General features: G+C 53.6%; 1 protein-coding gene across 1 annotated transcript in view; it reads left to right on the forward strand.

Moving 5' to 3' along the window:
• The window catches only part of LOC112811676 (solute carrier family 2, facilitated glucose transporter member 5-like), a 56,254-nt gene extending 42,027 nt beyond the window's left edge, over positions 1 to 14,227 (forward strand). The window contains 13 exon segments of the mRNA XM_073903378.1: positions 1,008 to 1,106; positions 1,678 to 1,838; positions 3,962 to 4,086; positions 7,842 to 7,994; positions 10,350 to 10,475; positions 10,576 to 10,763; positions 10,891 to 10,962; positions 10,964 to 11,002; positions 11,450 to 11,481; positions 11,483 to 11,534; positions 11,872 to 11,951; positions 12,414 to 12,540; positions 12,634 to 14,227. Coding sequence (XP_073759479.1) covers positions 1,008 to 1,106; positions 1,678 to 1,838; positions 3,962 to 4,086; positions 7,842 to 7,994; positions 10,350 to 10,475; positions 10,576 to 10,763; positions 10,891 to 10,962; positions 10,964 to 11,002; positions 11,450 to 11,481; positions 11,483 to 11,534; positions 11,872 to 11,951; positions 12,414 to 12,540; positions 12,634 to 12,858 — 1,479 coding nt within the window. The 3' untranslated portion in view covers positions 12,859 to 14,227.
• Positions 14,228 to 14,555: the final 328 nt, after the last annotated feature.

Below are 14,555 nucleotides of genomic sequence, written 5' to 3' on the forward strand. Positions count from 1 at the left end.
GAAAGTGGCAGTGGGCAAATGCAAGATGAAATCTGTAGATTCTGGGCGCCTGGGTGGCTCAGTTGGTTAAGCGTCTGCCTTTGGCTCAGGTTATGGTCCCAGGGTCCTGGGATCGAGCCCCGCGTCGGGCTCCCTGCTCCGCGGGAAGCCTGCTTCTCCCTCTCCCATGCCCCCTGCTTGTGTTCCCTCTCTCGCTGTGTCTCTCTCTGTCAAATAAATAAAATCTTAAAAAGAAAAGAAAAGAAAAGAAATCTGTAGATTCTAAGAGAAAAGCTTTGTCCACTTTTATTTTTCTCCAGGTTTTCCTGACTTTACTAACGACTTCCCTCTTGTCATTAAATAAGTGTTCGGTTTTCTCCTGCGTCAAAAGGGGTTATGATCACAGAACACACGTGTTTGAGTCCCCAGAAACCTGTATTTAAATATCGTCTCGCCGTGCCTGTTACAGCAAAAGTCCAGAGGCTAAAGGAAGTTAATCAGTGGCTATAAATGAACAGTTACAATTGTTCACATTTTCTCCTCTGATTTTTAGGGGAATTTGTGCTTGAGGCAGGATTTGAGCGTGCTTTTGCTACTGTCAGCAAATACAGCCACGTGGGAGGAATGTTAGCGAAGCATTTTGGACATCGGGTAGAGTGTTGGAGAAGGTGAGCCTTCCGTGTCTTTCTGACCCAGTGGTTCTCAGGCGCAGCTGCCTCCCACAACCAGGGGGACATTTAGCAATGGCTGGAGACACCCGAGTTGTCACAGGTAGGGGACGGGTGGCCCTGCAGTGCATCCAGGACAGACCCCAGAGCAAAGAATTATTTGGCCCTAAGTGCTGTGGTTCACGGAACCTTTCAACCAGGTTAGGTGGGTAGAGGTAGGTTTCAAGACAGGGAGCGACTCGAAAGATGACGCATCTTCAGATTCTCTTGTGTCCTTCGATAAGACTTCAGGGTAAATCTGGAGTTCCCTGGAACCCCAGCTGCTTCCTATGACCTAAGCCAGGATTTCTCCTCCCACAGAGGCTGACACTCGTACTTTCACTGGCAACGCTGATAGCTGCATTTGGGTCATCCTTTCAGTATGGGTACAACGTGGCCGCCGTTAACTCCCCTGCCGAGGTAGGTCACTGGAGTGAGTGAGACGCAGCCCCCGACCAACGGGGAGAGGGGGCTGGAGCAGCCTGTGCCCGAACATGGCCACCTGGGTGGTGGTACGTGCATACTGGGGCGCACAGTGGGTCCTCAGGTCCCGAGAGAGGGAAGTATGCACGAGACACACAGCACGGGCCCAAGGGAATGACTTGCGGGCACAAGGCCATGGGGGTGAACCCGGTCCCCCGGCCTCAGCTTCTCATGGGAGGCCAAGCCTGGCTGTGCACACGGGGGCTGGTGCGGGTGGGGGCTCTGGTCTTTTGCAGCCCTGCACTCTCCAGAGGAGTCTGGAGGGTCAGGGGTCATCCAAACTGGAGTTAGCAACGTCCTGGGCAGGGTGCCTATCAGAGGCCTGGCAGCTCCCCACGTGGGTGCTCCTGCTAGCTGCCAGTCATACCACTCTGTCCCTTCTCCCTTCCACTTCCTAGTGTCACTGTCTGTGTGCCCAGGTCGTCCACTGGGGGGCCTCACAGCTCCCAGTGTTCTTTCTGCAAAACCAGATAGTTATTTTGGTGCTCTCTTCCGCTTTGTTCTCCAGCTCATGAAAGCATTTTATAATGAGACCTACTATGAACGCAACGATAACTACGTAAATGAGTTTTCCTTGACATTGCTGTGGTCTGTTTCTGTGTCCATGTTCCCCTTTGGAGGCTTCATCGGCTCCCTCATGGTCGGCCCCTTGGTGAATAAACTTGGCAGGTAAGGCAAGGTAAATTTCCAGCTCCTGAAAATCCTAGACCCCGACCATTTCAAACCCAGGTCTAAAGCTGAAGTTGTTGTTGTTGGTGGTGGTGGTGGTAAAACTAGGTAATAACCATTGTGACGATTTCTGTTTTCTAATATGGTCTTAAAAAGACCGGCTGTTGATCAAGTGTCTGAGGATGAGGCAGGGTCTCAGAGCTAGAGGTGGGTACGGCGGGTCTCGGGCCCTGGGGGCAGGCCAGAAAGAGCAGAGCATACTTCACAAGTCAGGACCCGCTCCCTCTGTGTTCTCTTGTCTTACACGCATAGTCCTTACCAAAACCAAAGCAAGTTCTCTCTTCTCTCTCTTTTTTTGCTTTTTAAAAGAGTCAAACACCAGATAACAGGGCCACAATGTCCGTCCCAACGCAGATCATAGCACAGCATTCTTGAACTCTGCCTCCCAAACCAACACAAACTCACTGCTCTCTTCTTTTACCTTGAGATCAAGTAATAGGCAGAATTTAACCCGAATTAAATTCCTATAAAACTCTGAATTGGCTGAGATTAATGCCAGGCACTCCAGTGTGAAACTGCATGGTCCCAGGGTGACTCTCACTATGAGAGTTGTGAATGCCAAGGGCAGAGCTTGTATATATCTTTTTGCCCCTAATTCTAGAAACATTAGAGATTATGTATTTGATTCCAAAAAAGGTCCTTAAGACATCACACTCCCTCCTGTAAATTCCATGGGCAGGAGAGAGCAGCCTTGTTAGGAGCGTATCTAAGAGCTCCTTCCCACCAGCCCCTTCCCTCGGCGAACGAGCACATGGAGGCTAGGTAAGGTCAAATCATCTTCTCGGCCACAGATGTCATTAGCTTGAGAGTCAAGGCCAGAACCCAGCGCCTTCCCCAGTATTTTTCAAAAAAGAGTCTGAGATTAGAAACATACAACCTCTGCTTTGGGATCTAAGATCCTGAGGTCTTCCTGGGAGGTCGGTGTTGAACTCAGCAGTTTTCTCTGCCGGCCAGAACATCCAATCAAGTCACAGATCTGCAGGCCAGGTCTCCTTGAGTAAAGGACTTTGGTCCGTGTTCATCCATTTGGTCCACAGATGGAGTAGACAGTTGCTTGTCCAGCTGTCTGCTTGAGAATGTGATAACAATGCTATTCATTTGTTTGTGGTTTTCTTAAAGTTCTGTTCCTTATATAACAGTAGCGACTAACAATTTATTGATGGGTTCCTATGTGCCAGGCTCTATCCCGAACTTGGGCTTTTAGGGTCTTTAGGGGTTTTGTTAGGGTTTTTAATTCCTCCAATCCATACAACAGCCCCATCCCCTTTTTCAAAATGCAAAAACAAAGCACAGAGAGATGCTGTCACTTAGCCAAGATTATACAGCTGGGAGGAAATTCCATCTCTGAGCCTGTCAAAGCAACACTGTTTTATCAGGCAAGTATCTTCTCTAACTGTTCCTTTATTGTTTAATCACACACATAGTATCTTTTTCATACAAGATATTTACATGTTCACGTGGTCAGACTTAACTCTCATTTATGGTTTTTGCTTTTTGTGTCTGAAGACAGCCTTCCCCACCCACCTGGATTCACAAGGGTAGTCTTCTATAATTTAAAAAATTGTGTTACAATTTTGTTTTTCCCAGGCAGATCTGACATTTTATTTTGTATGGCGTTTTAACATTGAAAGGTTTTTCTATATGCTGTTGAATTAAATCTGCTAATATTTCATGTACGATTTTTCCATCTATGTGATATCAGTGAGGTTGGTCCTATACATTTCTTCTAATGTCCTTACCTGATCTGGTTTCAAGATTCCACTAACATCATGTGAGTTGGTGATTTCAAAAACCCTGGAGTGTATCCTAGTAGGCAGCTCTTTCCCTCTGCTCCCCACCACCGATGCCCTCTGCACTGTGGTCATTTCCCACTGTGGCTCCCACCAGGCTGTGCACTTGACCGCTATCACCAGGCTGTGCACTTGACCCCTATCAGCCTACGATCGCAGAGAGTGGAAGCAGCAGCTAAGCCTGTTGCTGTAACTGGCCAGAACTTGGTGCACATCTGTTAAATGAACACGTGAATCCTTCCCCCAGACTAACTGACATTTCGTCCTCTGCAGGAAAGGGACTTTGCTCTTCAACAACATCTTCTCCATTGTACCCGCGATCTTAATGGGGTGCAGCGAGGTTGCCCGGTCATTTGAGATGATCATTGTGTCCAGACTTCTGGTGGGAATATGTGCAGGTAAGTGAGGCTATGCTGTGCTACCGCTCTGTAATTTAGGATGATTGGGGAAGAGGGTCAGGCACCAGGGTCTGGATCATTCTGGGGCTGCTGAAGCACGCAGACACAGCGGAGGCTGCACCTGCCTCTGCCCTGAACTAGACCCTGGAGCCCACGCTTTAGTCTCAGGTGTGTTCAGGGGCGGAGCGTCCCTGTGCCGCTTCCCACAAAAAGAGCCCTTGCATGAAAGACAGAAATACAGAATCCTGTGCAGAGGTGTGCTTCTGTCTGGTCTTTTATCTTCGTGTTTTCTCAACTGCAGGTGGGCCAGTGGGTGGGCGGAGACCCCTGATTAGTGAGCAGCATTTTCTTTTTCTGGAGAGAGTAGACCGTGTTGTGTGCAATAAAGGTAAGGATGGTCTTCTGGAACTTTTGCTTCGGTTATTTATACGTGTATGAAAATCAGGTTGCAATGTAAAACATGTTTCTGTATTTTTTACTGTGGGTCATGGTTGAAAAAGCGCGATGAACAATCTAACGGACGAATCCCTCTTAATGAGAACAGCCTCTCAACTTGTGTAGGGAAAGTGAAGTTTGCAAAGGGCTCTTCGTGGGGGTCCTCTTTCACTTCCTCCTCCAGCGGCCACCTGCTGCAGAGAGCAATGACTGGCTGGGGTCTCTCACCCCATAAGCCCCGGAGCTGCTTTGCAAACCCTCCAAAGCTGTCCTCGGAGGCCGCGCTTTGGTGGTCGTAGGAAGCTCCCCCACAATTGCTTCAGACTGAGGAGGTGGGGCTAAAGCCATGCTTGCGATCTTCCCCCCCGCCCGCCCGCCCCTGTGACTTGGCATTCTTCTGTAGACTGTAGTTCCCAGGGCTGGTGGGGGTGAGTGGGGCGCCCACTCTCGGGGCTGTGCGCCTTCTGGGTGGGCACCCAGGGTAAGCGCCCCCAAAATGCTGCATCCTGGGCGCCTTGCCAGCAACCCTGCACCCGGCCCTGGCGGTACCAGCAGCTCTCATTTTCTCCTTCCAATCACGGGGCTAGGGATGAATGGAAGACCTGGCTGGATGTCAGCAAGCCCCGCAGCGGGCTCTATGGACAGTGGTGGGCACGGCGAGGAGCCTGGTGTTAGGGGAAATGGCGAGGAATTGCAGGGCCAGGGAGAAGAAGAGGAAAACAAGATCCTTGAAGAGAGAAGAGGTCCTGTCAAGGAGAGAGTGATGGGCCCCACGACAAGCTTCCTTCGTACTGCTTTCCCTGAGAGCGCTGGATGGACCTCTGCCTCCTGAGCCCCAAGGGCTCCTGGCCTGTCTCCCCCTGCAACAGGGCTGGGCTAATGAAACACGGATGATTCCTGGAAGGTGCAGGCAGACACTTTTCTGTTGACCATCCAACACTTCAGGGTTGGTTCCAACAGGGAAATATTAGGCTCCAATAGATAACAAATCACAAAACCCCCAACCTTTACTCTTAAATACACATGACTTTCAAGTCAGTGGTTCTCAAACATTTTGGCCTCACTCTTACACTCTTAAAATTATTGAGAGCTCCAAAGAGCTTTTTGCTCATGTGGGTTGTACTGATCAATATTTACCATTTAGAGATTGCAGCCCAGGGGAGCCTGGGTGGCTCAGCTGGTTAAGCGTCTGCCTTCGGCTCAGGTCATGATCCCAGGGTCCTGGGATTGAGCCCTGCATTGGGGGGGGGCGGTGTCCCTGCTCAGCGGGGAGTCTGCCTCTGCTCTTCCCTGCCCTGTTCATGCTCTCTCGCTCTCTCTCAAATAAATAAAAAGAAAAGAAAAGAAAAGAAAGAAAGAAAGAAAGAAAGAAAGAAAGAAAGAAAGAAGAAAGAAATTGCAACTAAGAAATGTTCATTTAATTCATTTAAATGCTGACAAGATTACATACATGTGATTCTCTTATGAAAAGAGCTGTATATTCTAAAACAAAAAGACTTAGCGAGAAGAGTGGCATTGCCTTACATTTTTGCAAATCTCTTTAATGTCTGGCTTCGGAGAAGACAGCTGGCTTCTCCAACCTGCTTCTGTGTTCCACTGGCTGGGGTACCACGTGGCATGTCGCCTCTGGAATGCTCCACTGTGGGCTCAGGAGAGAAGGAGAATGAACAGGGTGCTATCTCAGGATTCCTGGAAAATGCTTTTGATCTCGCAGGCTCCCTGAGAAGATGTCAGGAGCTCCCTAGGTCCTCAGATCCCATTTGGATCTCAGGTCATAATCCATTTGCAGTTAATTCTTTCACTCGGCTCCCAAAAAAGTCAGGAAGGTGAGCGAGCCAGCAGCATGCTGCTCAGACATCCTAAAAAGGAAGGGAGCAGCTGCTCTGCCCAAAAGGGGTACAGGGACCAAGGGGGTGCAGGGACAGACAGTGGGACTTGAGATGCTCAGTTCACTGGCTCACTGCTAGTCAACTCGAGTGGCAGAACACCAAGCGCTTTCCCCGAAGGCATTTCAAAGGTAAAAGCCACTTTCTCCGACTCTGTCCGACCAGGCCAGCTGGGATTGCCCAGTGGAGTCGCTTTTAAGTCAGACTAGAGATTGCTTCCCACCAGCAAGAAGGGGACCCTGTCTCTTCCCAAACCTCCGATGTTTGCCTCTTCAATTTTTGTCCCTCATCAAGTGAAGAGCTTGCTGCTGAGATGTGAGGTCCCTCCCACCCCCCCACCCCCGAGACCTGAGTGGTGACCACCGACCCCACCCCTCAAGGGCCCCTGCTTCCTCCCAGCCCTTTAGGCACTAGGCCTGCGGGGTCCCCACACATACCCCACCAGACTTCCCAGGCCTTCTGCACAGACCGCCCCCCCTTGCTCTGACAACCGGGAAGAACCGGCGTGAATGAGCAGCGAGCCTCTTTTAAACCACTATGCAGATATCCTAGGGCAGGATCCCCAAGCTTGAACCCTTGGTTCTCAAAAGGTTCCCTCCTATCTGGATGTCATCCAGTACCCACCCGCTGCCACACTGTTCGCCTCGGCCTCCCTGCGGCCGGACCCCCCTCTCAGACCTGCCTCTCTCTGAGCCCCAGCCTGAGTCCTGACTGCGTGCTCGATACTTGGACTAGTGACGACCCCCGACCTCTGTCCAACATTCTCAGCCTCTTGTTGGGCTTTTGGGGGAATTAAATGGGATGATCTATGTAGAAAATACTTCCGAGCCTATAAAATTTAGTTCCAGCTAATCTTCCTTGTTCCAGCAAGACAAGAAAACTTAAAAGTTTAAATAGTGGGCATTCGGAAGTGGCAATTATTCCATAGTATATGTTTACATTTGTCATGCTGACTGATGAACGGAGCTTCTGCTTCAGTGTGTGGTCAGCTGTGCATCAGTTGGTTATGTAACATGCCTGCTCAGAAGGCGAAGCTGGTGGGCAGGGGTCCTTGGCCCCGTACGAACAGCTTCCCCCAAGGAGCCAGAGAGGAGAAGGTGCCAGACCACACCTGGGCTTTTGTTCCCTGGCACCAAGCCAGTTAGGAGGGCAGCCCAGAGGTCAGGCCGCCCGTGTCCCCCGCCCCCCATGACACGAGTTGAAAAGCCAGGCTGCTTGTCGATGAACTTCCTTGGCTCAGACTATTATTTCTTTCCTTACAGTTTAAAAGATGAAGAATTAAAAGAGGTGTTTGCTTACTCTCGCCATTTTGAGACAAAAGTTCCAGCCCACCTGATGTGATTGCTGGATAAGAATGAGTGTGTTTGAAGACACAGCTTGTCCCTGTCAGACTTAATGTTTCCTGATGGTGTTTTTACTTCAATCCCCTGCCAGGTCTGTCTTCCAGTGTTGTCCCCATGTACCTGGGGGAGCTGGCCCCCCAAAACCTGAGGGGGGCCCTGGGGGTGGTACCTCAGGTCTTCATCACCGTCGGCATCCTCGTGGCTCAGATCTTTGGTCTTCGGAGCCTCCTCGCAAACAAAGAGGGTAAGCCCCGGCTGCCTCCAGACCCCAGGCCTCCCTCCGCTCCGACTGAACGTTTCTGTGAGCTGGTCTTTCCTCTCTGGTCGGCTGGCTGGCCTCGCCACACTGCCCTGGCCCCACGGTGCTGGCGTGGTGTTTGCACAGAACGGGTCCTGAATAAGTTGGCAGGGACCGTGCAGCTGACATTTTCCAGGCCCTCAGAGGGCACGGATGAGGGGGCTTTAGAGTGAGGCTCTGTGCTTGAGGCTTCCTGCCACCTCCTCACTCAAGCCTCCCAGCAACGCGGCTGGGGTGGGGGGTAGCAGCTCCGAGACCGTCCCATTCCATGGACCAGGAAAGGGTCAGGTGGTGGGTCAGGTGGTGAGACAGGGCTGGTACCCATTCTAGACCCTGACTCTGGAGCCACACTGCCCTCCTGGAGAACCCAAGCCCAGCACATAGTAGGTGCACAGTAACTGGTAACCGCCACTGCTTCTGCAGGAACCCCCCCCCCCCCGCTTTCTGGTCTTAGGTCTCGAAAGGGAAATCACCATTAATTGTCACACCAGCCAGAACGTATAATGTGCTTATTGTGGGCCAGGCACCAAGTCTTTATACTAATTCCATTCAATCCTCCAAACAACCCTCTAAAGCAGATACTGTTATTATACCCATTTTACAGATGCAGAATCTGAGGCATAAAGAGGTTGGATAATACGTCCAAGGTCTCCTTAGGATGCACAGCCCAGTGGCTTTGTCCTAGGTCCATGTTAAGCAGCCACTGTCCCCCTTTCAATCACCCTCGTAAAGAGCAGGGACCAGGGCTTCAGGGGCTGAGTTCCTGTCTCCCAGTGATGGCACGTAAATGATCAGCAGGACGCAGGGCAATCTGGAGAGCCCTGGTGTCCGCGAAGTGCTTGCTGGTGTGCAGTAGGGAGTGACTGGTTCTGCCCAGCGAGGGGGGCCTCAGAGAGAGCTGAGGGCCTGGAATGGGGGAACGGGACCAGCGTTCGGACATGGGCATGGGGGGCAGAAACGCAGAAGTTTTTTGTAAGTTCAGGGAACTACAAATGTTGGGTGGAATGCATTTGTCCATCCTTTTTTGAGACTATTTCACTGTTGGTGCCCTTCCTCCGGGCAGAGTGTGGGGAGGGCAGGGCTTTGGCCTTAGGCATCTCTGAATCTGCAGCACGAGTCCTGGCACATAACAGGTGCTCGAGAACAAGGAAGGAGGGAAGGCCAGAAGAGAGTGGTTGTGCAGGAGGCAGGCGGTCATGGTGCAGAGGATTGAAGAAGTCCGACAATCTTGAAAAGAAGATCGCAGCGGGGTGTCTGGATTTGGCAGTTCAGGGACTCCAAGAAGAGTTTCCCGGTAGGCGGTGGGGTGGGGGCCCGAGCCAGACGGCAGTGGCCCAAATCAGAGATGGGTCCACACCTGCTGATGACCGTGCAGGGCGATGGATTCAGGACCAAGTGAAACCTGCGTTTGCAGGTGTGCGGTGGGGTTGGTCCTGGCACCTGCCTCACGACGTGGCTGGTGGGGAAGTGAGTTAACACACGAAGAGCCGTTAGAGCAGATGCCTGGCATGCAGATGTCCGCTGTTGTCACTGAGTGTCAGCCCTAGGAGAAAAGGGGGAGAGGCAGAGCGTTAGCAGCTCCTAGAAGGAGCCTGAGCTACTCATTCACTCATTGGACCATATTTATGGTGCAAAATAACACACAGAAGGAAGAGCGCATAAAACACAAATGTACATTCCCTCCACCCGAAATCAAACACCGGCGTTTGGTCTGGACGCCAAACTAGAGCCATGCCAGGCCCCCCACAGCTTTCTGCGTGCCCCTCAACCATGGCCTGCCCACCCCCACTGTGCCGACATTTATCACCCCATCCTTGAGTCTCCCTATAGCTGTTTACTGCCTTTTGCAAAGACAGAGATAATTTTCTGTTCATCCAGTTGGACCGCATGGTGTGGGCTACTGCCCCCAGCATTGGGTTTCTGGGACTGGCTCCTGTCGTGGTTTGCTTCCTTTCCAGTGCAGTATAGGATTCCGTTCTGTGAATACCCCATGCTTCCTGTATCCATTCTACCATCGTGGGCATTTGCCTTGGTGGTTTTCATTTCTATGGTCAGTGCGGCTCGGACCAGTCCAGTTCAGGTGTCCCGGTGGCCCCGGCAGAGTCCCGAGCATGGACGGGGGTCCAGTGTCTCCAGCTTTGTGTCCGGCCCTTAAGGAAACCAGTCTGGGACAGAGTGGCCGGCTGGGCTCCAAGGGGCCAGGGGGGACTGGAGGGGCTCCAGGGGGGCAGGGCCTGGAGGGGCAGAAGGCAGGTGGCTTGGCTGGGGCCGGCTCTCACGTGGGCGCTGGCTTGCCTGCAGGCTGGCCGATCCTCCCCGGGCTGGCCGGGATCCCGGCGGCCCTGCAGCTCCTGTTCTTGCCCTTCTTCCCCGAGAGCCCCCGGGACCTGCTGATTCAGAAGAAGGATGAAGTAGCTGCCAGAAACGGTAAGGCTTTACTGTGCGGGGGGCAGGGGACAGAGGCCGCAGCGTCTTGGCTCCGGGGAGTTGGGGCGCCCTGAGCCGACCCCCTGCTCCCCTCCCTTAGCGCTGAGGAGGCTGCGCGGCTGGGACGACGTGGGCTCGGAGGTGGAGGAGATCTGGCAGGAGCATGAGGCTGAGAAGGCCGCGGGCTTCATCTCGGTGCTGAAGCTGTTCAGCATGAGGTCCCTGCGGTGGCGGGTCATCTCCATCATCATCCTCGTGGGCGGCCAGCAGCTGTCGGGAGTGAACGCGGTACGGGGACGGTGGGGCCCGGGGGGCGGCGGGGGGCCGGTGGCCGGTGTCACTGCGGGGGTGGGGGTGGGGCCCTGTCGCAGGTGTTGCCCTGAGGGCCCCACCAGCCTCCGGGGGTACCTTCCAGATCTACTACTACGCAGACCAGATCTACCTGAGCGCGGGGGTGAACGACCATGACGTCCAGCATGTGACAAGTGGGCACGGGGGCTGTCAACGTGCTGATGACCATCTGTGCCGTGAGTCCGACAGCACCACGCATGGAGGGCATCTTAAGAGTGGGGGAGGGGCGTCTTAGCGGAAGAAAGGGCTGGAGCTGAGGTGCCTCTTGGTCTCCTCATCTCCAACCCTCTGGGCTCTTGTCAGATGACAATCTATGCACCACCCCCCGCCAAGATGGAAGCCCCTGCCCCCGACTCTGGAAGCTTCCGCCGTGTGAAGTGGCTCCTCCCCAGTGTCTGACATTTGGGGTTGCTACCTGTGCCAGGAGGTGCCACACCTGGGCAGTGTGGCGGCTCCTGGGGGGCACACAGCCTGCCTGCTTCCCCTCACGGCTGCCCCTTCAGAAGGGGGAGTGTGGGACCAGTGGGGGCTTCCTGTGAGGGCAGCTGTAGGCAGGGGTACGCCCCCCTTTTCTGGCGGGGCTCCTGAGCCTCCCTGCTTGTCCTTTGCCCCCTCCCTTGCAGGTGTTCGTGGTGGAGCTCTCGGGGTGGCGGCTCCGCTGTCTGCTTCACGGCCTGCTGCGCGCTCACGGCCGCTCTGGCCCTGCAGGTGAGGAAGCGGGGGGCTTGTGTCCTGTCCACCCCCTGTGCCCTCGCCTGCAGTACAAGGAAGAAGACCAGAATGATTTTTCAGCAGCTACGCTGAATCAGATGCCTGGGGACCATCCGCAGCCCCCGTCACCCGCACCCTGTAGCAGCCCGCTGCCCACTAACGGCCGGTTTTCCGGGGGCATCCGGATGGTGCTGCCTGTTGGAGGAGCCAGGAGCCCTCCTTCCCCAGCCCTGGCAGAGCGCCTGGCCCTCTGGGAAGCAAGGTTCCCAACGTTCCCCATCCCCGGTTGTCCCTGCTTTGCCGGCTGTGATCCTACCCTGTTTTCTCCCCACAGGACACAATATCCTGGATGCCTTATGTCAGCATCGCCTGCATCGTCTCCTACGTCGTAGGACACGCCCTTGGGCCCAGTACGTACCCCAGAGCTGGCTCTATGCTTCCCTGCTCTCCTCTTCTGCACCATCAGCCCTAGAAACCTCCGCTCCCCGGAGAGGCTCCTTGGAGGGCCGGATGCAGCCCCCAAATGGCTTCTCCCCCTACCTTCCTATCGCAAAGGGGTTTGGACAGAGCATAATTAGACTGAAATCAATAAAGCAGCCTGGGCAGTGTGGGTTGAAACGGGCTGTGTGGTTGCCGTAGAGATCCTTACGGGTGGTCACAGGCCCCTTTTTGGGACATCACAGGTGTCACCTGTGGTGCTCAATTCTTGCCGTTGGCCTCCTCACTCTGCTTTGCTACCAGCCCTACAGGAGTCCCAGAGACACACTGTCCCTCGGGCCCCCGGCACGGCAGGGGCTCCGGGACCCTTTATGGGCCTGCTCTGCTTCCAGAGAAGGCAGCCCTTCCTCTTCTCCCACTCTGCACCACCCCCGCAAGGTCCCACCCCGCGCTACTGATCACGGAGACCTTCCTGCAGTCCTCCCGGCCGTCTGCCTTCATGGTGGGGGGCAGCGTCCACTGGCTCTCCAACTTCACCGTGGGCTTGACCTTCCCCTTCATCCCAGTGAGTGCGCCCCGGGGGTCCCAGATGTGCAAATCCTCGAGCGGTAAAGGGAGAACCTTTTTGAGAACGTGAACCCCGATCCCTTTCCCACAGGTGGGCCTCGGACCTTACAGCTTCATCATTTTTGCTGTGATATGTCTCCTCATCACCATCTACATCTTCCTGGTTGTCCCCGAGACCAAGGCCAAGACATTCATGGAGATCAATCAGATTTTCACCAAGATGAATAAGGTGCCAGAGGTGCACCCAGAGAAGGAGGAACTAAAGGACTTTCCAGTCTCTGCTTCAGGGCATAACTCGAGCAGAGGAGCCTGCTAAACAGGTCTGCGTGGAGCTTCCCTCCCGGGCTTTCTGTCTGACCGACAGGTGTCTGTGAACCTCTGGAACTAGGACCAGCCCAGTGTGGAACGCAGGCCCCACTGGGACTGTCCAAAGGGCTTCTGTGCTGTCTCTCTCCAGACTGACCCACCACCAACCCTGACTCGCTATGAGCAGGCACCCTTCACCATGTGGGTTCGCCGTTGGATGGCTCCTGGTAACATGGGCTCTTATGACAAAAGTCATTACTACAGCGGCAGGACGGAAGGAACCCCTCTGGCCGGAGAAATGAACTCTTCTGCAATCCCATGGGTCTGCTCGGGACCGGAGGCATTCTTCCTCCTGCCAGATCCGTCTCCAGAAATACCAGCCCTGGAAAGTGTGATGTCCCAAGTAATGATGTCTAAGAAGCTGGGGCAGGTCCCTGAGGAGACATCAATGAGTCAGAGATTATTAATCGTGAATTATATTGCTGGAGGACAATGGCATTACCTCCGTATACTCAATAAAGCACGTATGATCACTTCTCGCCAACACGTGCTTCTTTCCTGTGAGCAGGTAGAAGACATGGGGCGGGGGTGCCTCCTTGCTCCTTCAAGCAGTCTGTGTTGGAGCATCAGCCGCTCAAAGGGAATCCCGCTGCCTAGAGCAGGGCCTGGCGTGGAGGAGGTGCTGAGACAGTATTTGCTGGAAGAAAGGGAGCAGCGAGAGATGAGGTGTTCACAGAGCGGTGATTTTTTAAAATTTAAGATTGGGGCTCCTCTGCATGTCTTCAGGTGCATAGTGAACACCGAGGGGCCTTGAAAGTGAGATGGGGAAGGGGGGCCGGGAGGAGGAGGGATGCGTCCCCGCACATATGGCACATACAGCAGAACTGGGGGCTTTTCTTAGAGACGTACGTGCACGCGTGTGTGTGTGTGTGTGTGTGTGTGTGTGTGTGTGTGTGTATGGGACAGGATGCGAGATCTGCTCCCGGGCATGAAGGAGGCAGAGCCAGGGGCCGGGTGGGACAGAGGTAGGATTAGGAGCAGCCTTTGTAGGGGTGGAATGGGGATCCCACAGGTGATGAATTAAATAACTCACAGGAGTAGCGAGGGCCCAGAAGTGAAGAGTCCCCTGCTGGGGTTGGGCCTCCCTTGACCTCCAGCTGTAGGGACCTGCCGTGCCAAGGGGGCACGGCAACCAGCCGCACATGGCAGGAGCTCTCAACACGGAGGAGTGGTCCAGCTGGGATCTCAGAATCCAGGAGGCTGGAGCTCCAGTCCTTGGTCCTGCCACTTCGTGATGGTGTGACATGGGCTCCTCGCTTGGCTTTCCTGTATGCTGGTTTCCTCTTCTGTTAAACAGAACTAATAACAAGTGTCTCACATGGTTACAAGGATGAAAGAATATGTTTATGGTGTTTAGATCAGCGGCTGGCATGTATTCTGTACTTGTTATTTTTAAGAGCTTGAGAATGAGCATTTTGTCTTGAAGACAAATAAACCCACAGGTAAAATACAGTGAGAGACCACTATCCATGTATAACTGGAATTAAGCAATTAAGTAAATCGATGGCAGATGGTGAGAGCCATCTCATTGGTGGAGATAAGCCAAGACAGGGAGCCTAGGATGATCCACGCAGTCCTAGATGAATGTTGGAGATACTGGTATGAGCTCACATTCAGTTTAATATAAACACAGATAGCTACCTATAG

The sequence above is a fragment of the Callorhinus ursinus genome, unplaced genomic scaffold (assembly GCF_003265705.2).
Source record: "Callorhinus ursinus isolate GAN/ISIS: 27379988/994484 unplaced genomic scaffold, GSC_fseal_2.0 scaffold18, whole genome shotgun sequence".
In the NCBI taxonomy this organism is placed as follows: domain Eukaryota; kingdom Metazoa; phylum Chordata; class Mammalia; order Carnivora; family Otariidae; genus Callorhinus; species Callorhinus ursinus.